Genomic DNA, 27,662 nt, shown 5'->3' with positions numbered 1-27,662 from the left:
TTCTGATTTAAACTACAAACAAAATGCTAATAAAAACCTAATAGCCAATGGTGTTTTTACAGTATACTGTAGATCTGCAAAAATGTCTAATAAAGATGTATCATCAAATCAAAACTTATAATACAAACTAATTATTTTGTTTTATAAAATATTATATAGTGATTAATATTATATAATAATGAATATTGAATATTTTATAGGCTTTATATATATATATATATATATATATATATATATATACATGATTTATTATATTATATTATGTATTGATTTTAATTTAAGATTTAAAATTGTATTAATTTATAAATATAATAAAATATAATTTAATTCTATATAAATTCTATAAATATAAAACTAGTATTTATATTATGAACTATATTACTATTATAGAATATTATATAATTAATTATTATTTAACATTTAAAATGGCATAAATAAAAAAATGAAATGAAAAATAAATATATATATATTATTCACATACACATATACACAATGTTAAATGTGATTAATCACGATTAATCGATTTGACAGTACTACTACTACTACTAATACTGTATATGGTTACTATTTATTAAAAATTTAAACCATTAAAATGTATAGTAATTTTATATTATAAATAATATAAAATAAATAATTAATATAGTTTTATGATATATATATATATATATAGTTCATACACACAAAACTATATTAATTAGTTATATATAATAAGAAAACTATATTATTTATTTGATATTACTTACTATCTAAAATTATATTACAATTTAATCATAATAATTGTAATATAATAATTAATTATAATAAAATTATTAAAATTTTGAGACTTTAAATAAATAAATAAATAAATGCCTTGCTAGTGCTAAGATGTAAGTCCTTGTGTTCGTTCGTCATCAGTTGGCCCAAGAAAACCTCCCTTCAGCATCCCATAAATCCCCCTCACATCCCTCTCTGTCTGATTTGCATGTAATTACAAGGTGCGCGTGAATGTGATGGGATGTTGAAAATTTCAGATAATGACTTTAGCTTACAGCAACAGTGATTGCAAGAGTATTTTGTCCAAGCTAAAATGACTGGGTGACTTCTCGCTACAGGCAGCCCTGGGTCTGTGTCAGTGGAATGCACAAATAAGAAGGTCTATTATTTTTTCTTTTTCTTTTTCTTTTTTGTCCTGCAGTTTATGCGTCCTTGGACTCAACAGTGTATGAAGTTCAAGACCCAGCCCAGTGCTCTCTATTACATCTGGCTTTGCTTCAGAACTGGCCTCAGATCAGGGATTTCTGTGCTTCCTGGAAGAAAAATAATCACGAATGAAGTCCGAGTGACTTCTAATGGGTATACGTGTAAAAAAAAAATCAAACCAGATGCCAAAAGTTCTCTTAACGTGAAGGTCACGGAGGTTATTAAACATATAAAGACGGGCACAAATCAGCGGGCGCGCGCTCACAATCAACAAAGGAAATTCCTTGGCAGCTGGAACATGTGCCTGGAGACTCGAGAACTTCCTCTCGGCGTTTAAGAATTCTTCCATCTCCTTTCCACCCAAATTCAAGGGTAAGATTACGCCCCTCCTATTTGGGGGCGGAGCTACGCGAGTCCCTCAACCAATAGGAAGGTTTTACAGGTCAGTTTCTCTCAAAGGTGGCCACGACGGTCTCCATAGCAACGTAGCAATCTTTCCACATCATGTAGTCCAGTTTTACATTTGGTCTTTCTTCTGTAACGCGAGAGGAGTGAGTAAATTATAGCCAGTAAGTTACTTGTTTAGTAGGCCAAATTTGAAGTGGGAGTGTGTGCACACATGAGCTTGCCCAAAACAGCTGGAGCGAGAGCGAGAGAGAGAGAGAGAGAGAGAGAGAGAGAGAGAATGGGGGAAGATTTGGGACGCTCAAAACTGAAAGCAAAGCAGAAACTAACGTTAGAGCAAGATGGAATTTGACTGGCCGCTTAAGTTTTTGCTGACTCCAGGTAACCGAATATGATTTTTAAAATCGTAAAAGTGGGGGTTTAAAGGCGCATATGGCTGCTGTGGAAGATAGACAGCAGATGGACGAAGGAGGTAAGATGTTTGAAGAAAATATTTATTTGTTTTCTTTTCTTCTCAACGAGTGCGATGACGTGATTCGTCAGATTTTACAGCTCTCGTGATCTTTAAAGATGTTTGTCAAGCTTTTGTGGCCACCTGTGTGTGAGTCATTGCATTCGGATGGTATTTTGTTTTCTTTGAGCCCCAGTGTTAAATAAATGTCAGATGAGAGAAGTGGTCCCGCGCGAGATGATTGTTTTAATTCCTGGTCCGACACAGTGACCCTCCGTGTGTTTGAGGTTCAACACCAGCAGCGAAATGATTTTACACTGCAGACGCAGAACATTGGAAATTGAGCTGAGCACAAAGTGAGAGTTAAAGAAAGCATTGTGCATGAATTTTATTACTCACTCCTTTGAAATGGTCTCATTTCCTGTAGTTTTCTCATCTCCAAACCTTTTCCCCCACTGGAATGAAAAACAGCACACGGAAACATCAAGATTTCCAGGCCTGGAAAAGTCACTGAAATGATCAAACTCCTAAAAAGTCTATCTATCTATCTATCTATCTATCTATCTATCTATCTATCTATCTATCTATCTATCTATCTATCTATCTATCTATCCATCCATCCATCCATCCATCCATCCATCCATCCATCCATCCATCCATCCATCCATCCATCCATCCATCCATCTATCTATCTATCTATCTATCTATCTATCTATCTATCTATCTATCTATCTATCTATCTATCTATCTATCTATCTATTTTTGGAGTGAATGTTTCTATATTCTATTTTATTTTTTCATTTATGCTTTAATTAAGTTGGCTTGGAGAGCCAACTTACTGAAATGCTATTTAAACTTATTATTATTATTATTAAGTTGGCTTGGAGAGCCAACTTACTGAAATGCTATTTAAACTTATTATTATTATTATTATTATTCTTTTTCTGAGACTAAAATTTACAACTCTATCTCCTCCTAGAGCTTTAACTCCACATACTCCAAACTCGGCACGGACACTCAAACTGTTCTGACTCGGTGTGCTATATCTTTTCTAACTGATCGGACTTACGGTTTTCCTAAAAACTACGATCAAACTCGGAAAAAACTCCCATTGACTTTACATTGCGGAATCTTCAGATTTTCAAACTCCCCAACTGTCAAAAATTCAAATGTAAATCCCTTGAAACCCTAGACTGAATCAAACTGCCATTCTATATACTATATGAGCCAATGAGACTCATTCAAACTAATAAACTCATCTATCTCTGACACTTATCCATCTATCTATCTATCTACTTTAAACTAAATTAAACTTCAAACTAAATTAAACTTTAAACTTCAAACTAATTTAAACTTCAAACTTATTTAAACTTTAAACTTCAAACTTATTTAAACTTTAAACTAATTTAAACTTTAAACTCAAACTCGTACACTTATAAACTCATACACTTATAAACTCATGAATTCATACACTTATGAACTCAAACTCATAAATTAATAAACTCTGAACTCTTACTCATTTAAACTTATAAACTCTAAACTCATAAATTCATACACTAATAAACTCATGAACTTATAAATGCATTAATTCATACACGTATGAACTCTCATGAATTCATACACTTATGAACTTTTAAACTCATAAATAGTTCACCATAGCAAACACCCAGAACACTCTAGCAACTGCATAGCAACCACCCAGAACACCCTAGAAACCGACTGAAATACCTTAGAACACCCTAGCAACACCATAGCAACCACCCACAATACCTTAGAACACCCTAGCAACCACATAATATACCTTAGAACACCCTAGCAACCACCCAGAACACCCTAGCAACCACCCAAAATACCTTAGAACACCCTAGCAACCACCCAAAATGCCTTATAACACCCTAGCAACACCCTAGCAACCACCCAAAATGCCTTATAACACCCTAGCAACACCCTAGCAACCACCCAAAATACCTTAGAACACCCTAGCAACCACCCAAAATAACTTAGAACACCCTAGCAACACCATAGCAACCACCCAAAATACCTTAGAACACCCTAGCAACACCCTAGCAACCACCAAAAATACCTTAGAACACCCTAGCAACACCCTAGCAACCACCCAAAATACCTCAGAACATCCTAGCAACACCCTAGCAACCACCCAAAATACCTTAGAACACCATAGCAACACCATAGCAACCACCCAGAACACCCTAGCAACCACCCAAAATACCTTAGAACACCCTAGCAACCACCCAGAACACCCTAGCAACCACTCAAAATACCTTAGAAACCACCTAGCAACCACCCACAACACCTTAGCAACCCACTAGAAACACCCTAGCAACATTTAATTACTTGAAACTATACTTTAACCTTTAAACTACTTTGAACTTTAAACTATTTAAAACTTTAAACTACTTTAAACTACTTTAAACTAATTTAAACTTCAAACTACTTTAAAATTCAAACTTATTTAAACTTTAAACTACTTTAACTTTCAAACTAATTTAAACTTCAAACTACTTTAAAATTCAAACTAATTTAAACTTTAAATTAATTTAAACTACTTTAAACTTTAAACTAAGTTAAACTATAAACTACTTTAAACTAATTTAAACTTCAAACTAATTTAAACTTTAAACTAATTTAAACTTCAAACTACTTTATACTTCTTCAAACTTTGCGGTCCAAACTTTCACAAGCCAACTTAAAGTTTGTCTCGACGAACTTTTTCTAGTTATTATTCTTTTTCTGAGACTAAAATTTACAACTCTATCTCCTCCTAGAGCTTTAACTCCACATACTCCAAACTCGGCACGGACACTCAAACTGTTCTGACTCGGTGTGCTATATCTTTTCTAACTGATCGGACTTACGGTTTTCCTAAAAACTACGATCAAACTCGGAAAAAACTCCCATTGACTTTACATTGCGGAATCTTCAGATTTTCAAACTCCCCAACTGTCAAAAATTCAAATGTAAATCCCTTGAAACCCTAGACTGAATCAAACTGCCATTCTATATACTATATGAGCCAATGAGACTCATTCAAACTAATAAACTCATCTATCTATGACACTTATCAATCTATCTATCTATCTACTTTAAACTAAATTAAACTTCAAACTAAATTAAACTTTAAACTTCAAACTAATTTAAACTTCAAACTTATTTAAACTTTAAACTTCAAACTTATTTAAACTTTAAACTTCAATCTAATTTAAACTTTAAACTCATAAACTCGTACACTTATAAACTCATACACTTATAAACTCATGAATTCATACACTTATGAACTCAAACTCATAAATTAATAAACTCTGAACTCTTACTCATTTAAACTTATAAACTCTAAACTCATAAATTCATACACTTATAAACTCATGAACTTATAAATGCATTAATTCATACACGTATGAACTCTCATGAATTCATACACTTATGAACTTTTAAACTCATAAATAGTTCACCATAGCAAACACCCAGAACACTCTAGCAACTGCATAGCAACCACCCAGAACACCCTAGAAACCAACTGAAATATCTTAGAACACCCTAGCAACACCATAGCAACCACCCACAATACCTTAGAACACCCTAGCAACCACATAATATACCTTAGAAACACCCTAGCAACCACCCAGAACACCCTAGCAACCACCCAAAATACCTTAGAACACCCTAGCAACCACCCAAAATGCCTTATAACACCCTAGCAACACCCTAGCAACCACCCAAAATACCTTAGAACACCCTAGCAACACCCTAGCAACCACCAAAAATACCTTAGAACACCCTAGCAACACCCTAGCAACCACCCGAAATACCTCAGAACATCCTAGCAACACCCTAGCAACCACCCAAAATACCTTAGAACACCATAGCAACCACCCAGAACACCCTAGCAACCACCCAAAATACCTTAGAACACCCTAGCAACCACCCAGAACACCCTAGCAACCACCAAAAATACCTTAGAACACCCTAGCAACACCCTAGCAACCACCCAAAATACCTTAGAACACCCTAGCAACCACCCAAAATGCCTTATAACACCCTAGCAACACCCTAGCAACCACCCAAAATACCTTAGAACACCCTAGCAACACCCTAGCAACCACCAAAAATACCTTAGAACACCCTAGCAACACCCTAGCAACCACCCGAAATACCTCAGAACATCCTAGCAACACCCTAGCAACCACCCAAAATACCTTAGAACACCATAGCAACCACCCAGAACACCCTAGCAACCACCCAAAATACCTTAGAACACCCTAGCAACCACCCAGAACACCCTAGCAACCACCAAAAATACCTTAGAACACCCTAGCAACACCCTAGCAACCACCCAAAATACCTTAGAACACCCTAGCAACCACCCAAAATACCTTAGAACACCCTAGCAACACCCTAGCAACCACCCAAAATACCTTAGAACACCCTAGCAACCACCCAAAATAACTTAGAACACCCTAGCAACACCATAGCAACCACTCAAAATACCTTAGAACACCCTAGCAACACCCTAGCAACCACCAAAAATACCTTAGAACACCCTAGCAACACCCTATCAACCACCCAAAATACCTCAGAACATCCTAGCAACACCCTAGCAACCACCCAAAATACCTTAGAACACCATAGCAACACCATAGCAACCACCCAGAACACCCTAGCAACCACCCAAAAATACCTTAGAACACCCTAGCAACCACCCAGAACACCCTAGCAACCACCAAAAATACCTTAGAACACCCTAGCAACACCCTAGCAACCACCCAAAATACCTTAGAATACCATAGCAACACCATAGCAACCACCCAAAATACCTTAGAACACCCTAACAACACCCTAGCAACCACCCAAAATGCCTTAAAACACCCTAGCAACACCATAGCAACCACCTAAAATACCCTAGAACACCCTAGCAACCACCCAGAACACCCTAGCAACCACTCAAAATACCTTAGAAACCACCTAGCAACCACCCACAACACCTTAGCAACCCACTAGAAACACCCTAGCAACATTTAATTACTTGAAACTATACTTTAACCTTTAAACTACTTTGAACTTTAAACTATTTAAAACTTTAAACTACTTTAAACTACTTTAAACTAATTTAAACTTCAAACTACTTTAAAATTCAAACTTATTTAAACTTTAAACTACTTTAACTTTCAAACTAATTTAAACTTCAAACTACTTTAAAATTCAAACTAATTTAAACTTTAAATTAATTTAAACTACTTTAAACTTTAAACTAAGTTAAACTATAAACTACTTTAAACTAATTTAAACTTCAAACTAATTTAAACTTTAAACTAATTTAAACTTCAAACTAATTTATACTTCTTCAAACTTTGCGGTCCAAACTTTCACAAGCCAACTTAAAGTTTGTCTCGACGAACTTTTTCTAGTTAGTGGTGCTTGCCTATGGCAAAGCAACACTAGTGTTATTGTGCAAACTTATTATTCTTATTATTCCACACAAAGTTTGGCGCGCTACTCCTCCCGCAGCTTTTGTCACAGACCCACGAATGAGGCGTCAAAACGTGCGGCCTGTTCGGGAATGGTGTGCTATGACTTTTATAAGGGATCGGGGGTACGATGTTCGCCCCAGGGGCGAAAAACCGGCCGAAAAATCCCATAGACTTAACATTGCGTCAAACTTTGACGAGTCGTAGCTCGGAACGAGGATGTCGCAGAAACGTGTAATTTACCACATTTGGAGAGGCTGACAGGCTCTGTAAGAACACACCACACAATGGGGTAAAAGTTGCACCCCTGGGGGGCAAGAGGGGCCCAAAGTTTCCCCATTGACTTACTATGGTGTAGGACGGCCCATGAAATGGGCCGTCCTACACCATAGAAACCGCTTTTGTATTGAACATAACTCTGGATCACAGTGTCATAGAGACAAGAGGGCGGGCTCATTTTACTCAGACAACCAATCAGTCTCTCAGGATCATTGTGAAGCTATCAAGCCACGCCCTAGCAACCATTTAGAGCACCTTAGCAACAACTCCCATAGACTTCCATTGAAAGAGATCGAAGGGATATCTCTGGACTGAATTGTCATAGAAACATGAGGGTGGTCTCGTTTGACTCGGGGCAGCAAACAGCCAATCCTGAATCACCTCAACACTTACTGGCCACGCCCTAGCAACCATTGTCGAGCACCTTAGCAACCAAAATCCAAACAGGGATATCTTCCATTCTGAATGTCACAGAGGCATGGGAGTTGGTTTATATCATTTATACTGACAAGCAGCCTTTGGAATTTCATGATTGGCAGCTGCCAAGCCACTCCCTAGCAACCAAACAGAGTACCCTAGCAACCATTTTGCAAGACCTACATCTCTATATCAGAACATCGTATAGAGATGGGGGTTGGTTTATATAATTCATACTGACAAGCAGCCTTTGGAGTTTCATTATTGGCAGCTGCCAAGCCACTCCCTAGCAACCAAACAGAGTACCCTAGCAACCATTTTGCAAGACCTACATCTCTGCATCAGAACATCGTATAGAGATGGGGTTTGGGTCTTTTGACTCATGCTAGCACACAGGACTTTCAACATGCTAAACATGCTAGCTGTGAATAGCTACATGCTAATATTGATTAGCTAAGTGCTAAATCATGCCATGAACATTATAAAAACTCTATAGTAACCAAATGTGAACACTACCAACCACCTAGTAACACCATAGCAACCATCCAGAATACCATAGCAACCACCTAAAACACCCTAGCAACCACCCAAAACACCCTAGCAACCGCCTAGCAACACCATAGCAACCACCCAGAATACCCTAGCAACCGCCTAGCAACACCCTAGCAACCACCCAGAACACCCTAGCAACCGCCTAGCAACACCCTGGCAACCACCCAGAATACCCTAGCAACCACCTAGCAACACCCTAGCAACCACCCAGAATACCCTAGCAACCACCTAGCAACACCATAGCAACCACTCAGAACACCCTAGCAACCACCCAGAACACCCTAGCAACCGCCTAGCAACCACCCAAAACACCTTAGCAACCACCCAGAATACCCTAGCAACCGCCTAGCAACACCCTAGCAACCACCCAGAACACCCTAGCAACCGCCTAGCAACCACCCATAATACCCTAGCAACCACCTAGTAACACCTTAGCAACCATGCTAGCAACATGCTAAACATGCTAGCATGATGCTAGCAATATGCTAATCATGCTAGCATCTAGCTAAAACATGTTTGCAACATGTTTATTTTTGCTAGCATCATGCTAGCAACATGCTAATCATGCTAGCATCATGCTAGCAACATGCTAATCATGCTAGCATGTTGGTAGCATGATGCTAACAACATGCTAATCATGCTAGCATGATGCTAGCATGATGCTAACAACATGCTAATCATGCTAGCATGATGCTAGCAACATGCTAATCATGCTAGCATCATGCTAGCAACATGCTAGCAACATGCTAATCATGCTAGCATCATGCTAATCATGCTAGCATCATGCTAGCATCATGCTAGCAACATGCTAATCATGCTAGCAACATGCTAATAATGCTAGCATAATGCTAACAACATGCTAATCATGCTAGCATGATACTAGCAACATGCTAATCATGCTAGCAGCTTGGTAAAAACTAGCTAACCGCACCCTAGCAACCGAGCGGCGAGTTTTGCCACTGCAAGCACCACTTCACATTTTCTTCTGGAAATGTACATTCTAGTTATTATTCTTTTTCTGAGACTAAAAATTTCCAACTCTATCTCCTCCTAGAGCTTTAACTCCACATACTCCAAACTCGGCACGGACACTCAAACTGTTCTGACTTAGTGTGCTATATCTTTTCTAACTGATCGGACTTACGGTTTTCCTAAAAATGACGATCAAAGTCGGAAAAAACTCCCATTGACTTAACATTGCGGAATCTTCAGATTTTCAAACTCCCCAACTGTCAAAAATTCAAATGTAAATCCCTTGAAACCCTAGACTGAATCAAACTGCCATTCTATATACTATATGAGCCAATGAGACTCATTTAAACTAATAAACTCATCTATCTATGACACTTATCCATCTATCTATCTATCTACTTTAAACTAAATTAAACTTCAAACTAAATTACACTTTAAACTTCAAACTAATTTAAACTTCAAACTAATTTAAACTTTAAACTCATACACTTATGAACTCATAAATTAATAAACTCTGAACTCTTTCTCATTTAAACTTATAAACTATAACCTCATACACTTATAAACTCATGAAATCATACACTTATGAACTCAAACTCATAAATTAATAAACTCTGAACTCTTACTCATTTAAACTTATAAACTCTAAACTCATAAATTCATACACTTATAAACTCATGAACTTATAAATTCATTCATACACTTATGAACTCTCATGAATTCATACACTTATGAACTTTTAAACTCATAAATAGTTCACCATAGCAAACACCCAGAACACCCTAGCAACTGCATAGCAACCACCCAGAACACCCTAGAAACCAACCGAAATACCTTAGAACATCCTAGCAACACCATAGCAACCACCCAAAATACCTTAGAACCTTAGAACACCCAAAATACCTTAGAACACCCTAGCAACCACCCAGATCACCCTAGCAACCACCAAAAATACCTTAGAACACCCTAGCAACCACCCAGAACACCCTAGCAACCGCTCAAAATACCTTAGAAAACCCTAGCAACACCATAGCAACCTCCTAAAATACCTTAGAACACCCTAGCAACCACCCAAAATACCTTAGAACACCCTAGCAACACCCTAGCAACAACCCAAAATACCTTATAACACCCTAGCAACCACCCAGAACACCCTAGCAACCACCAAAAATACCTTAGAACACCCTAGCAACCACCCAGAACACCCTAGCAACCGCTCAAAATACCTTAGAACACCCTAGCAACACCATAGCAACCACCTAAAATACCTTAGAACACCCTAGCAACCACCCAAAATAACTTAAACACCCTAGCAACACCCTAGCAACCACCCAAAATACCTTAAACACCCTAGCAACACCATAGCAACCACCCAAAATACCTTAGAACACCCTAGCAACCACCCAAAATACCTTAGAACACCCTAGCAACACCATAGTAACCACCCAAAATGCCTTAGAACACCTTAGCAACACCATAGCAACCACCCAAAATACCTCAGAACACCCTAGCAACACAATAGCAACCACCTAAAATACCTTAGAACACCCTAGCAACCACCTAAAATACCTTAGAGCACTCTAGCAACACCCTAGCAACCACCCAAAATACCCTAGAACACCCTAGCAACCACCAAAAATACCTTAGAACACCCTAGCAACCACCCAAAATACCTTAATTACTTATTTAAACTTTAAACTTCAAACTTATTTAAACTTTAAACTTCAAACTAATTTAAACTTTAAACTCATAAACTCGTACACTTATAAACTCATACACTTATAAACTCATGAATTCATACACTTATGAACTCAAACTCATAAATTAATAAACTCTGAACTCTTACTCATTTAAACTTATAAACTCTAAACTCATAAATTCATACACTTATAAACTCAATGAACTTTGCATAAATGCATTAATTCATACACGTATGAACTCTCATGAATTCATACACTTATGAACTTTTAAACTCATAAATAGTTCACCATAGAAAACACCCAGAACACCCTAGCAACTGCATAGCAACCACCCAGAACACCCTAGAAACCAACTGAAATACCTTAGAACACCCTAGCAACACCATAGCAACCACCCACAATACCTTAGAACACCCAAGCAACCACAAAATATACCTTAGAACACCCTAGCAACCACCCAGAACACCCTAGCAACCACCCAAAATACCTTAGAACACCCTAGCAACCACCCAAAATGCCTTATAACACCCTAGCAACCACCCAAAATACCTTAGAACACCCTAGCAACCACCCAAAATGCCTTATAACACCCTAGCAACACCCTAGCAACCACCCAAAATACCTTAGAACACCCTAGCAACCACCCAAAATAACTTAGAACACCCTAGCAACCACCCAAAATACCTTAGAACACCCTAGCAACACCATAGCAACCACCCAAAATACCTTAGAACACCCTAGCAACACCCTAGCAACCACCAAAAATACCTTAGAACACCCTAGCAACACCCTAGCAACCACCCAAAATACCTCAGAACATCCTAGCAACACCCTAGCAACCACCCAAAATACCTTAGAACACCATAGCAACACCATAGCAACCACCCAGAACACCCTAGCAACCACCAAAAATACCTTAGAACACCCTAGCAACCACCCAGAACACCCTAGCAACCTCCCAAAATACCTTAGAACACCCTAGCAACACCTTAGCAACCACCCAAAATACCTTAGAACACCCTAGCAACACCATAGCAGCCACCCAAAATACCTTAGAACACCCTAACAACACCCTAGCAACCACCCAAAATACCTTAAAACACCATAGCAACACCATAGCAACCACCTAAAATACCCTAGAACACCCTAGCAACCACATAGAACACCCTAGCAACCACCCACAATACCTTAGAACACCCTAGCATCTCCATAGCAACCACCCAAAATACCTTAGAGCACCCTAGCAACACCCTAGCAACCACCCAAAATACCTTAGAACACCCTAGCAACCACCCAAAATACATTAGAACACCCTAGCAACACCATAGCAACCACCCAAAATACCTTAGAACACCCTAGCAACACCCTAGCAACCACCAAAAATACCTTAGAACACCCTAGCAACCACCCAGAACACCCTAGCAACCACTCAAAATACCTTAGAACACCCTAGCAACACCATAGCAACCTCCTAAAATACCTTAGAACACCCTAGCAACCACCCAAAATACCTTAGAACACCCTAGCACTACCCTAGCAACCACCCAAAAAACCTTAGAACACCCTAGCAACCACCCAGAACACCCTAGCAACCACCAAAAATACCTTAGAACACCCTAGCAACCACCCAAAATACCCTACAACACCCTAGCAACCACCCAAAATACCTTAGAACACCCTAGCAACCACCAAAAATACCTTAGAACACCCTAGCAACCACCCAAAATACATTAGAACACCCTAGCAACACCATAGCAACCACCCAAAATACCTTAGAACACCCTAGCAACCAACCCAAAATACCGTAGAACACCCTAGCAACACCATAGCAACCACCCAAAATACCTTAGAACACCCTAGCAACACCCTAGCAACCACCTTAACACCCTAGCAACCACCCAAAATACCTTAGCAACCGCCTAGCAACCACCCAGAACACCCTAGCAACCACTCAAAATACATTAGCAACCACCTAGCAACCACCCACAACACCTTAGCAACCCACTACAAACACCCTAGCAACATTTAATTACTTGAAACTATACTTTAACCTTTAAACTACTTTGAACTTTAAACTATTTAAAACTTTAAACTACTTTAAACTACTTTAAACTAAGTTAAACTTTAAACTACTTTAAACTATAAACTACTTTAAACTTTAAACTACTTTAAACCATAAACTACTTTAAACTACTTTAAACTTTAAACTACTTTAAACTAAGTTAAACTATAAACTACTTTAAACTAATTTAAACTTCAAACTAATTTAAACTTTAAACTAATTTAAACTTCAAAGTACTTTAAACTTCTTCAAACTTTGCGGTCCAAACTTTCACAAGCCAACTTAAAGTTTGTCTCGACGAACTTTTTCTAGTTGGTAGTTTATTGCTCTTTGTGAGCATAATATTGCTCTTTGTGAGCATAATATTATTTTATTGATGTATTGACTCATTTATTTAAAAAAAGTAATGGAACAAAATCGTGTAGTGAATATTTGTACATTCTAATATATATATATTTTTTACTCTAAGATATTTAATTGGCTCTTTGTGAGCATAGTAATTATAATAATATTTATTATTATTATTTTCATTTATTTTAAAAAGATCATGACTGGAAAGTTATACTTTTTTATCATGCACTTTGATACTATATTTTTGTCCCTCATTGGTTGTTGAAAAAAACCTTGCCTTTCTCTTTACTTTTTGAAAATTACAAACTTATCATAAGACAAATATGTTGCCATCTCTAGTCATTGAACAACTAGATTTTTGTTGTAACTATATCAACTTGATCACTTTAATCATATTTGTGAAGGGTGACATATGAACGGGTTTGTTAGTGTTTTAAAAAGCTAATAAGTGAATTCTTTAGAATGTTCTTATCTTGTGTGTGTGTGTGTGTGTGTTTTTTTTTTTTAAGACAGATGTTTTTTTATGTATCCAAACGCCCAGTACCTGGAGCAACGGGAGCGAGTCCTAATTAAGAGAGGACTAATTAAATTAAATTAACCTCCCAGAAAACTCACTCATTTGTAAACTTACCTCAGAGGAAACTTGCTTTTCCATTCTGGTCCTAAATAATGGCTATCAGATGTCAAGTGCATGTCCCTAACACCTGAACACCTTAGTTAGGTTTATTAATTAAAAGTTAAGAGTGTTCAGATTTTTGTTTGACAACGTTGTGTTTTGTTAAATGACAATTGGAGGTTTAAAAGCAGGACAGTGCTGTTAAGCCTATAGTCAACAAGCCCTACATTATTCTCAGAACAGGTTAGCGTGTTTGTATCGGTTACTGGCGAAACTATTTGTTCTACATCAGTGGCGTTAGTAGTTAGAAGAGCAATTGAAACTTATGTGACGCACTAAAATATTTATTATTACTTTCCCTCAGCCTTGAGAAAATCCAGTTTTAATGCCACAATAACATACTGGCAGTTGTTTGTGACATTTTAGATTTTTCAGATAATGTGGTCAAGGCTCGGATAAAGCTGTTTGGAAAGATGAAAGATGTGAAACTCTTTTTGTCAACAAAGTGATTTGTCAAAGATTCAGTTGAATGAAGAATGTGCTTTCCACTGGTCTGAGGACAATTCAACCCTCTGTGGTTACTAATGGCTTTAAAAAGACAGTTTAAAATGCCAAATACAGTATATCATGCAGTAAGTGATACTGGTTAATAATGGCCTGTTTGCACACAATTATTTCCCTCAATTTATGCAAAATGTCAAAAACTAAACAAATGCAAATACTTAAACTGAATCCTTTGCACTGAAAATCCTAAATAATGATCATATTTGTCTTGTTTTATTTAAAAATATGTAAACATCATAGAGAAAAGATACATTTACTTGAGAAGCAACACTGACTTGTTTTACTTTCTCTGAATAACTGAAGTCTTAATATTTTATGCAGTGTTTTAATGTTACTTATCAAGTAAACATTGTTTGAAAAAAAAAACCATACAAAAGACTTTTATTTCATAAACAAAAGATTTGATTTAAGTATGTAGCCTAACTATTGAGTTTCATTCACTAACCATGCGTATGGACGTTTTCACGAACAAATTATGACTCACCAAAAACTTTTAAAAGGCTGACAAGGTAAGATTTTGCGGAAAGCCTTTATATGGAGATGGTTTGTCCGTGTTTTGTGCAAATTACTAACCTCATGCCATTACTACAACTTTAGAACGAGGTTATGATCAACCTTTGTGAAATAGGCAGACATTTTTTGTGAGAAGTTCTCCTGTGTACAAATATTAATAATCCACGCAATTATTGTTTCTTGTTTCTTTTCATCCCCTCAGCCACCATCATGTTCCACTGACTCTCTGATTCACCATGGAGGAAGCAGTGACATCTGAGGATGCTGAATCCCTGCCTTCCACCTCCCAAAACATTGACATCCACCTCAGAGAGCCAGAGGACGGGTGTCCTTCTGACACCAGCCCAGAGCCTGGCTCCCCGTCCTCACCTTCACGTCAGCAAACTCAAGGCTCTGCCGTATCTGCGCTGCAGTCGAAGGTCAAGGCTCTCTCTGAGCGCAGCAGAGTTGCCTGGAAAGAACCTGAAAGTAAGAACCAGGACAAGAGGGTGATTCCTGGGACCTTCATGCTGGGATATGCCCTCACTGATGCTTGGGGCTCCAGCAGCAGCGATGAAGAAGGGGAACCTCGCAAGCCCCTGATGTTCCTCACAGGAGACCCTAAGCCTCAGGTAGAACTCGACTATGATCCCATCTCGTCCGAAGTCTTGCTGGCAATTCCCCGTGGCCTTGGAGAAGGAGCAAGCCTGGACAACCTCTCGAACGATGTTTGCGGTACTCAGGACGGTGCTCCCCTATCCGATAATCCTCGGATGCCACCAAAGTATTTCTGGAGGTCCATTAGACCGGAGTTGCCGGTTCCAAACGGGGATGTTCCTGTTGGGAAAGACGGACCAAATAGAGGGCCATGGGCCGTTGGCTCCAAAATGGGCCACAAGTTTCCAAGGGAACTCCAAAGGTCTGACAGCCTGGAGAGTCACCTACGCAGGTACAATCATGGCGAGGTGGGACAAAGTGGACTCTGGAGGGCCGACAGCTTGGAGAGCATGTGCAGCAGTGAAAGCACGCTGTCCCTGGCCGAGAGGGTCGAGATGAACCGTGGCCTTCTCAAACAGATGCTGCAGAAAACCCAGAACAAAGACCATGTGCCAGGACAGAGGCTGGAGGACCTGACGCACATTGGTGGTAGAGGTAAGGAGACATGTCTCAGTGACAGGGTGCAATTCATTTTGTCTGGATGTATTAATTTCTTCAAAAATATGTTAAAAATGCAATTCAGACACGCAGACATGACTTTAACAAACCTCTTCTATGATGGGTTCTTTATTTCTGAATTAAAATACCCTATATATTTTAAAATAGAAATTGTCAGGTTGATAACTACTGTCCTGAAATCATAATGAAGAAAAATGAATAATAATGAAATATAATGAAATGTATTTATTATTTATTACTTATTAAAAAATAACAACACTGATTGACTGTCGTTGCTTAATAATCGGCAAATTATTAAGTCTGTCATATAGGCTACATAAAATTATAATGAGAACATTATAATTGTTTGCTTGGGACATGGATTTTAATGGTGAGACTTTTGTTTTTGTAATCAGGCTCTCAAAAATTACACAAAAATTTGGATTTAGATTTATCGGCTAATATATTGGTTATTGCCTTTCAAATATAATGAATTATCGGTTATCGGTATCGACCAAAATTTTCATTTCAGTGCATCCCTAATTAAATATGAAGCAATAAGTCATGATATTTAAAAGAATACTTTCACATTGAAACTTTTTACACTGAAAATTTTTTAAGATGTGTATGTTATTAATTGTTACTGGATGCATGGTGACTCCACATGACATTAAACAAACTCTTGAAAGTGGTATGAAAGATTTTCAAAACCATATAAATTCCACATGAATACAAAGAGCACATTTTTACAAACCTGGGGTTTCAAACTCGGCTCCGGAAGCTAAGATGTAATCAGCCTTATCCGATGTAATGTAATGTGCGATATAATGCAGAGTTAATCCAAGGCTATCAGACAGGTGTTAAATGCCGTTAGCGCATGTCTGATGAGATGACATTGTCTCATTTAGCACGTTTAAGGATTACACGCAACAGGCGCACATGACCTCTCTAATGAAGCAGAGGTCATATAGACGAGAGAGCTGGATAATCCAGATATGAGAGGACAGAAGGATAAGAATGAGAATTACACTGATTAAAAACAACTTACTGTGATAAAGGGAAAAACAAAGACGGTGTGGCGCTTCGCTTTTTTCCCACTTTCGTAGCACCAGATGTTGACAGGCAAGATGACCTTGTCATGTCAAGAGAGATAAACAGCTGGATTTTAGCAGTTCACTCAACTTATTGATATCAAGTCATATAATTTAATATCAAGTCAAAAATAATTATGGAGGTCGAACCCCCGGTAATTAGAATGTCTCTGTATCCGTTTCTACAGATATATGTGTCCTGAATGACAGTGATTGGGATTCTGGGATATCGCTCCAAGGTAGTGAACACAGCCAAAGGTGGGCAGCACAGATTGATGCTCTCACATTATTCTCACACACCATGTATATTTAGCTTCCACAGTACTGATTAGAGATTTATTATTTTAGCTGCCTGAGACTCTTCGAAGTAGTCCCCCCCCCCCCCCCCCCCCCCCCGAAAAAAAAAAACATCTGCATATCTCTAAATATTGAACATACAAAAAAGGGGAATGTGAGCTCAGGAGAAAACAGCTGCTGAAGTTTTTCATAAGCAGATGAACGAGATCATATCATTGGGTTTTCCTGCCTCTCCTTCAAACTCCACCTAAAAGTTGAATAACAAAGGAAATAGCTCGGCCCTTTTCTTCAAGGTAATAACAATTCTTGTATATATATATATGATATTTCCCTCTTTTATTATATATATATATTAAAAGAGGGAAAACATGAAAACTGTGTTGAAAAAGAATAACAGACATATTTTCATTATAGAAGAAAAATTTACAGGATAAGCATTATGATATTTGAACTTATAATTAGGCCAAATTTAAAGTGAATGAAAATTCTATATAACCCATTAGAATAATTTTTTTACATTGCACAAACAATATTTAAATAATGAGACTAAGTTAAATTTCATTTTAATTATATCAGTAGTAACTCCTGAGGTATACCAGTCCCTGAGAATGACCCATACATTTCATAAACACTTTTATTTTTTGTTAACTTTATGTTTTTAGTTTTAAAAATCCTTTGAATTAAATGTAAAAAACATAAAAACAAAAACAAATAAATAAATAGTATTACATATTTTTTCTTGTATTTAAAAAAAGAAATGAGTGAATCAGTGACAGGCAAACTAGAAACTTGGCTGATTATAAAAAAAAGTATTTTACATTACACACTAAACAGAGTTTACGTTATTAAATAATGAGTTCAGTTTCCTTTAAATTGCATCAGTAGTAAGTCCTGAGGCATACCAGTTCCTGAGAATGACCCATACATTCTGATGTATGTCTTTTTATATCTTGGTATGGCCATATTTTTATTTTAGAGTAATATTCAAGCCTTTGATCATGTAAACATATGCATAAGCCCATCAAGCACATCATAATCAGGTACAAACCCAACACACACTCAACAACCGCCAGCCTAATTAGTGATGACGGCCTGCTCCACTTAATCCCCCCCACACCGCACAGGAGCTGACGTGTTTCTTTCTCTCTGTGTCTCTCTGGCCGGCCCACAGGGCCTTTGTGTTGGGCGACAACCTTCCGCTGAGCCCTCGCCACGAGCAGGCCAAACGACTGCTAGAGAGAGCGCGTATGAAGGCCCGGTCCAACCCTCTCAAAGCCGACCACACCATCCTACCCGTCCAGAGGGACAACCCGTAAGTTTCTCCGGTCTCTTTTTGTCTAGTTTTCGGAATGTTGGGGTTTCTGCTGGGGGGGTTGGGGTTTAGAGGCTTAGGCATCATGGGAAGGGAGGGTGTTTACATGGCTCTCTTCATATCAAAACAAGGAAACCTTCGCCTGCTCACACTTGAGGATTTGTGTGGGGGATGTAGATCTTAAACTGTATTATTTGGGGCTGGACTGAATTGTCTTTTGCTCCGTTTGGAGGCGGGCAGCTGATAAAAGGGAAGGGGGGAAGTGTTTGGCAAATCTCTTTTCAGAAGCAACAGGTGCTGCTCTCTATTTCGGTCTGGTCTTGTAATATGGCATTTTAAAATAAGGGTTTCTTCTACGTATTTGTATGAACCTGATATACAAGTATTATATAATAATATAACAAAGATGCCAATTTAATACTATCAGTGAAACAGCAGGAAGCTAATGGTAGCCTTAATTTAAACTTCTAAACTAAGTGTTCTAGTGTCCTCCTTCAAACTCTTCTTCTCTGTTTCTGCCGGGCACGTGTTATATAAGACAACCTGAATTATACAACGTGTACACACGTCTGGTGCCTCTAAATCCCACTTCCCCATCCAGCGCTCTGTTCTCTACCTCAGCACTTTCACACAAAGACAGATGGGCGAGCCGCCCCAAACGCCTGTCTCCTTGTTTGGTATGAAGACAAGCGGTGGATGGCAGCATCCGGAACAGATTAAGGCAATTTTAAACGCCACAACAAAAACTGACACGCACTGAGAAAAGAGGAATAATATGTTTTTTAAAAACATTAACAATATATTAACATATATATTAAAATGTTTTAACAAATATATGTAAATAATAAGTAAGATAAAAAAATTATAAATAAGATATTAAATTAATAATAATTATTACATTTTCAGCACTGTGCTATTAGTTGGTTTGTTTTTTTCATAAATTAGTGTACTTGGTGTATTAAAATTGATAAAGCCTTTAAATTGAATAGAAAACAAAACAAACAAACAAACAAATAAAAATATAAATTGTATATCCTTTTACTGGCTTTGGATTTAAACAAATAATAGTGAATTAGTGACTGACATAAAAATCTCTTTTTTATTTATTTAAACGGGAGCTTTGATGAAACTGCTTTGCTGTACTGCTCCGCTACACCTGTCATGTCTGCCAGCTGTTACTTTCCTTCTCCCTAATTCCCTCCCTGCCTCTCCCTTATGGGGAAAACAGCTCGGTGATGTTGATTACACTGCTGTCAGTTTTGCTCGGGTTAAACTTAACACTTAACTGCCTCTCCTGAGATTGAATGTTTAAGACAAACTCACAGCTGTAAAAAGTCCCATAGGTTTCAGAACAGTGCACAATGCTTAACAGACATAAAAAGTCCCAGTGCACAATAATACCAGTACACCTGTAGATTTCTATTCCTTAGCAAACAGGAAATATTGAAAGACACTAGTTTTGGTTCTCTTATATCTAACAAAGACCTGATGAATGATGATATCGAAAGGTCTGATGTGTTGAAGACGACCTTCCTAAAAGGAGTAAAAAGCATGTCAGGAATGTGCACAGAGGAGCCAAAGCAGAGGGAAAATTTCCTCAGGAATTTGCCCATGTCTCCATGCTGAGAGATAGACTGCAGGCCACTTTGGCATGCATCCATTTCTTTGTGTATCTAAGTGCACAGGAATGCAACTAATTTCATAAATGTGCATGTGTGTACAGGGAGCTGCTCTCCTGGGTTGGTGTACCCTTACACCAGGCTCCTCTTGCCGGGAAGGAGGGCGTGGCGGTGGTCTCGGGAAACCTCAGTGACTCCTCCAGCGGCGACTCAGTGGGTGGAACCCGGCGGAGACACGGCCAGTCCCCAACTCGCGTGCGCTTCGAAGACGAATCCGAGAAGGACGCCGAGGTGCGCTACCTGGAGCGGCTACGCCAGCGACGCAGGGCTGGAGAAAGAGCACAGGGCCTGCTGGTGTCCAAACCCACCTTGTCATCTTACATCAATGGAAAGGCGGAGACAGGACATGGCTCGAAGGATTCAATATTCTGGAAGACAAAAGCCAAGAAGAGTTTGTTAAATGGCAAAGGTTCGGAGACAGCAAACAGGCAGTGCAACTCTTGTGGGACCTTTCTAAATGAACCCCATGATCCTAGCTTGAACCCAAATTCTCTGTCCGTACCTAACGGGGAAGTAGAAGGGAAAAAGGTACCATGTTGGGTTGCTCCCACACTTCCCAACCGGCTAGTCCGGATCGAACAGATTAAGGAGACGTACATTGGGACGAGTCCCGCTATTGTCCACAGCGATGGAACGCATTGCAGTCCTGCGGATAATGTGAGCAGTAGAGGAACATTCCAGAAGCTGAAGAAGAAGGTCCGAAAACTCGAGAGTAAGCAGGAACCCTTGTACGTCAATGGCCTTAGGGTTCCGACACCTCCAGACTGCAACAAACTCACACCCAATGGGACTCAAATGTGTCTCTCTAATGGAGTAGCATTGCCACTCAACCCCTATGCCACTGATTTACTTGGACAGAGAATACCAGCCACATGCAGCCCTACATCCAGCAAAGGTATTGTGGCACCTCCGTTGCCTCCAAAAGGAGAACCGCCAAGTTCCCACCTTCCACACCCAACCCCTCCTCCTCTCCAACCGAAAAAATCTGCCCTGAAGTCCAGCTCCAAAGACCGCTCTAATGGTCGACGGACCGTCACACTCATGTCTTCGCCAGAGTATCACCTGGTGCATCTGGACTCCACAGAGGCAGGGGGCATTGTGCAGGAGCAGGCTCCCTCTGGGTTGGGTTACTGGGAGGACAGATCTGTCATGGTCACCCCTGGACCCTTACTCAAGACAAGCCCGGTTCTGTGTGCTCGAAACCTACCCATACAAGGGGAGGAGAGGTCAACAGGTTAGTTTAACTACATGGGCTAATAGTAGTCAATGAGCAGAAGGTTTATCCAAAGCAACTTATCATACACCAGGGGTGTCTAAACATGCTTCTGGAGGGCCAGTGTCCTGCAGAGTTTAGCTCCAGCTTGCCTAGAAGTCCAAAGGGGCTTTCGCACCGGAGGAACCTATTCATAGTTCCTAGGAACGATTTTAGTTCTAGGAACTCCTTTTGGAGGAACTAATTTAGCTCGTACTTCAGATCAGGGTCTAAACCAGTACTATAGGAACTACCAGTGACGTTAGTGTACACTGATTGGCCGAACGCTCACGAAACACCAAAATAAACCGTCAAAATAAAAGTCAAGCGTGGCTTACGTCACTTCAGAGTTCCTACTGGCAGTGCGAATGCAACCAGGAAAATGTTCCTAAGGGAACCATTAGTTCTCAGGGAACCACCATGGAGGCTAGTTTATAGAACCAAGTTCCTAGAACTACCCGATGCGAAAGCCCCCCAACTCAACTGCCTGCTTGGAAGTTTCTAGATGGTTCAGGTGTGTTTAATTGGGGTTAAATGCAAGACAGTGGCTCTCCTGGAGCAGTATTAGACACCCCTGCCATACACATACAAAGACAACCCCCCAAAAGAAGCATTGAGGAAGTGCCATGTTTAGGGGAACAATAATTTTCACCCTTTGACAGACTCAAACCTGCAACCTTCTGGTTACTAGCACTGAGCTTTATCCACTTAGCTAAAAATGAGTTTTTCAGAAAAATACAATAGAGCATGAAGTCTACAATTAGTAAAGTACTAATAGCACTAGCTGAAATAGATCTAATAATTTTTGACTACATATCTGAGCTTCACGCCAATAAGGATAAAGCTAATATTTAGCATTGCAGATGCACGCTTACGTAATGTAATCTAAAAATTAATCAGAGCTTTTCCCAGAATGAAGTGGCAATTCCAGGTAGACCTGTGCTGTGAGCTCTGCTCCAGTCAGTGAGGTGTCCCCTTTGGGTGTGTGCGCTTCTCTTCACTGCGGTCCTGTCCCACTGGGGATTGTCCAGATCAGCAGATCCATACTGTCCAAGCGGAGTAATTCCACAGTGGGCCAGTTGCTAGTATGATCAGTCTTTTTCCACCCCCTTCAACAGTTTTCCATCTTGTGTGACGCTACTTGAAATGCATTCTGACACTTACGTTTCAGTAACATGAGATGCTTCACTATGTTATATTGTTATAAATAATAATTCAGTTTACACAGTATCATCATAATATTTAACAATTTACACAGAATGTTTCATCCATCGTCCTTTGATATGTACTGTCATGTTTTCTATTCTTACTCAGATGTGGAACAGCACCATACTACAGGACAACTAGGATCTGATGCAACATCCAGCAGTGCTGAATCAACCCTGACTCATCTCATTGATGGACACGTCAGAGGGCCAATCAGACCAGTGCATCACAGGGCAACTAGCCCAAACTTTTCCCAGTGAGTAAAGAGGGAAAGAAAGAGGTGGAAATTATGAGTATCATCCCTATGCCCTTACCCACGGCTACATCTCTTTTCTGTAATCCCCTTTTTTGGTTAGGACTTTATCAAACCAGATTCTTTACTAAAATGTTCAATCCTTTCGCTGAACAATTTAATTTCCGGGGCAACAATCATACAGATTGCTTTGGCAATTCATGCTCAAAGTAGGTCAGGAGAGAATTGGTCCAGACTTACTTGTGACTCCATGTTTGTCTACTACAACACTGCCACCTACTGACTGAGAATCACAATTGCATAAACATTTATACAGACATTACAAAACCAAAGTATACATATATGTATAAATAACCTGTTATGACTTTTTTTTTTTAGAGCGGGGATGGATGCGGAGCATCGGGAGGGTCGACCCAAACTCTCCCTGCGGCGGTTCTTCTCTGCCATGGGGCTGAACAGTGTGGGGTTGCTGGGAAAGGGACGATCCAGCAGCATGGATCAGCTCAGCCTGCACCACAAACCCAACTCAAACTCGAACCAAAACCTTCGGCCAACATCACCCTCCACCTCCCCCAGCCCCACACACAGACACCACCACCAGCTAAAGAAAGCCCCCTCACTGCAGACTATATGTCTGGTTAGCATCTTTTTTTATTATATGACAACCTTTAGAAGTCCCTCAAAAAACATCTATAACTTTTTTAAAGAAATAAAATGTTTCTTATAAATGGATATTAATTACAATTGAAGAATTTCACATTTAAATTTCAACGTGATAATATAGTGAGTGGCACTGACTGTATCATTTCTCACCACTAGGGGTCTCCGTTTCTCCAGCTGAGGAGATCTTCATCGGCTCAAAATCTCCAAATACCCAAGAAGAAATCAGACCGCTCCTCTGCATACACTCCAGGAGAACAGCCCTGTAGCCCTGTATTAACCAGGTACAACATTTACACAATATGCTAATTAATAACACACTAATATGATGCATCACTTTAAATTACACCAAACAATATACAATATAATATTATAATATAATATATTATATAAAAATGCAATTTCCAAGAAATGTAATTGTTGTATTGACATTTATTTTCATAAAAAACATTAAATGTTAAAATCTTTTGCTAATATTGTAATTCTCGAGAAATCTTTTTTAAGATTGCATAACTTGCATTATTTAAAAAATATGAGGGTGATAAATGCAATATGTAAAATTTTATTTAAAACAATATTACTATATTATATAATTATAACAAATATAAATAGTATATATATATATAAAGTTATTTTATAATATATACATTTTATAATATATTTTATATTATAATATTCATTTAATATTAATATTATAATAATATTACTATTACAATATTTAAACATATAATATATGATTATATTCTAAATATAATTTAATTAATAAATTATTACATAATAATTTACAAAAAATTATCTGATACCATCCCCGTAATATTTTGTAAGCATTATTTCATGACATGTACACCGCTTGGTTTTATTAAATCATCCCATTTACCTCTTTGTAACCTTGTAGTGTAATGAACGATGGCAATTTCAAGCATGACATGTTCTGCGGAGCATGCATCGTGTTCTTGTAATGTTCAGACAGCTGTCGTGTTGTGCAACAGGATTAGTATTTTCCATTGACTGGGTCAGCAGCAGCAATAAAAAGAGGGAGGGAGGGAGGATAAAAATAGAGGTGTGCGTTTGCCAAAGAAAGACATGGAATCCCGGGAATGATCACCTGTCTAGATGCTGCTGCTATATTCAGCCTCTTGCGTGTATTACTAGACGCTGCCCTTTAAGTGTGTTTGGGTTGTTCACAGTGCCAGATAGTGTGTTTGTCAGCGGCGTTGTGATTCGATAGTGCCTGTGAGCGCGTGTGGTGTTTATGAGCGTGTGAATGTGTGTCTGAGGGTAGGAGAGATAGCCAGAGAGGAAATTCCAGCCTTAGTGACTGGAGCTGAGCTGCAGCTTACATCATCTTGCTTGAGAGCCAGTAAGGATAGATCTGTTCTGGTTGTATCTTGTTTATTCAGCCTTCACAGTTGAAAATACATGCTATTCTTTGGAATTCCATGGAATACTAGCATGGTATATAGCCCAATGTCAGATAAGGGTGTCAAAAAAAATGGTTAAATTATAAATATGCTCATCAAAAATAAATACTAATATAATTATGTTTTTAAAATATTTAATATATTATTTTAATATATAAAATGACATATTTAGAGATATAAATATATTTAAAAATAAACTTATAAATGTAATTAAAATGAATTATATAAATATAATTTAAATCCAACTTTAATGATCAAGAACCACTCACAAGAAAATAAAGTTCTAGCACTGTTATATGCCAATTGCTTGAATGACCATAATTCTAAATAATAATACAATTATTAAATAATAAGAAACTCACCATAAAATCTGGCAGTTAAATACTTCTGCATTTCATATAAATCTGTGTGTGTTTTAGGGGTCTTCACCGTGCCTTGAGTGTAGAGGACGTGGGGCGGCCCAGTGCGGTGCGCCCGGTGGGACGCGTGGCTCAGGCCTTCCCTGACGGCACCATCTTACTGGAGCTCTCCAGACCCCCCAACGGCCCCTTCGGCTTTCTCATCGCACGAGGAAAAGGCAGGCCAGACTCCGGTGAGTGACCTCTCGCTCTCGTTTTCATGCCCTTCTGACACAGTCGAAACGTTTAAGACTAACTCGCTTTATGTTTAAGGGGTGTACGTTGAAGAAATGGGCGACAGCAATATGGAGAAACTCTACGCGGGGCTTCTCGGGGTCGGGGACGAGATCTTAGAGGTGAACGGCGAGAAGGTGGCGGGACATAGTCTGGACCTGGTGACCCGTTTAATGACTCAAAACAGTACGGCTTCAATCCGCGTACTACGACATAGACGCCTACAGCGCTAACTGAAGACCAGACTGAGCCAGAATGACTCTGATGGCGTTTTGTTTCAGTCGAACACTGTGCTAAAGAGCGTCAGGGGTGAGCTTGTGTAAACGGCAGCATTACGTTTTACCAGCCTTTGGTGTTTTTTGGGGCTGTTAAGCAATGATGGTGTGACGGTCCATATCATAGGGATAGTTACCCAAAAATGAAGTTTTTTTCATGTATTTTGTTCCAATCCCATTTCATTTTTTGGGCGAACTCATCCCTAAAGCCTCTGTTATGGCTAATTTACAGTGGTACCTCGAAAAAATACACATTCATTGGATCGTTGTTTCCTATCAGAATGGTACTATTGAATTGTATCGTAACAGAATATTATATATATCTGTGGCACAATTATGTATGAAGGGCAAGGATATTTCAAGTATTATTGTAATGAAGGACAGTCTAAATGTGTTTGCCAAAAAAGACCAATGAACATACATCAATGTTTATTCTTTTTCTGAACATTTTGTTTCATTCAAAGCCTCCGTCGTTTTCGCATTCAGACTGTCGGTTCTAATACAAAACCTTCTCCATGCTGCTAACAAGTACTCAGATCTATATTGCACACGATCAAAAAAAGGCTTATATGCTCTCTTAGAACTCAGTGCACACGCTGCAGTCGCATTGATCATCAGCTCTAAATGCTCTTTAGTAAATTGATTCGATATTTCTCCGCGAGGCAGCACATTGGTATGCCTCTACAGTGCAACCTGACACCATTAGCGTGCTGTCCTGAAGGATAACAGTGTTATGGTACGTGCTGCGCAAAAAGCTACCAACCTAATGTATTTTGTTACATTTATTTATATGTGTTCCTATGAAATAAAACAACTGGCTTTTGTGGGACAGCTTGATTTTTTTCCCTTCATATACTGTTAGTATTTTAGCAGTACCATAAACGTTAAAATCATTGTTTGTCACTC

At 38.8% G+C, this 27,662-nt stretch overlaps 2 protein-coding genes across 4 annotated transcripts in view; one reads left to right on the top strand and one right to left on the bottom strand.

The window, feature by feature from the left end:
* Nucleotides 1–27,662, bottom strand: part of cts12 (cathepsin 12) — a 69,685-nt gene that overhangs the window by 30,595 nt on the left and 11,428 nt on the right. The gene's annotated exons all lie outside the window — the stretch shown is intronic.
* On the top strand, nt 1,755–26,788 carry si:dkey-121a11.3 (uncharacterized protein KIAA1614). Of its 3 annotated transcripts, XM_056256538.1 has the most exons (11): nt 1,755–2,056; nt 2,232–2,391; nt 15,747–16,675; nt 17,958–18,027; nt 19,238–19,378; nt 21,102–22,291; nt 23,624–23,771; nt 24,147–24,405; nt 24,588–24,712; nt 26,269–26,441; nt 26,521–26,788. In XM_056256538.1, exons 3-11 carry the CDS (start codon nt 15,781–15,783, stop codon nt 26,712–26,714), a joined length of 3,195 nt encoding a protein of 1,064 aa, XP_056112513.1. In that variant the 5' UTR covers nt 1,755–2,056; nt 2,232–2,391; nt 15,747–15,780; the 3' UTR covers nt 26,715–26,788. The 3 variants fall into 3 exon arrangements, with proteins under 3 accessions (XP_056112513.1, XP_056112511.1, XP_056112512.1); XM_056256536.1 differs by lacking the exon at nt 2,232–2,391; XM_056256537.1 differs by lacking the exon at nt 1,755–2,056 and having other exon boundaries at nt 2,074–2,391.

Source organism: Rhinichthys klamathensis, unplaced genomic scaffold (genome assembly GCF_029890125.1).
Source record: "Rhinichthys klamathensis goyatoka isolate OS25496 unplaced genomic scaffold, OSU_Roscu_1.1 h1tg000127l_1, whole genome shotgun sequence".
NCBI classification, from domain to species: domain Eukaryota; kingdom Metazoa; phylum Chordata; class Actinopteri; order Cypriniformes; family Leuciscidae; genus Rhinichthys; species Rhinichthys klamathensis.
The sequence above is the reverse complement of the archived record's forward strand: the minus strand, read 5'-3'. Positions and strand labels throughout refer to the sequence as shown.

Coding starts and splice junctions, on each gene's coding strand:
- si:dkey-121a11.3 (XM_056256536.1), top strand. CDS start 15,781: ATGGAGGAAGCAGTGACATCTGAGGATGCTGAATCCCTGCCTTCCACC. Junction 18,028..19,237: donor GGTAGTGAACACAGCCAAAG/GTGGGCAGCACA, acceptor GCCGGCCCACAG/GGCCTTTGTGTTGGGCGACA. Junction 26,442..26,520: donor AAAAGGCAGGCCAGACTCCG/GTGAGTGACCTC, acceptor TTTATGTTTAAG/GGGTGTACGTTGAAGAAATG.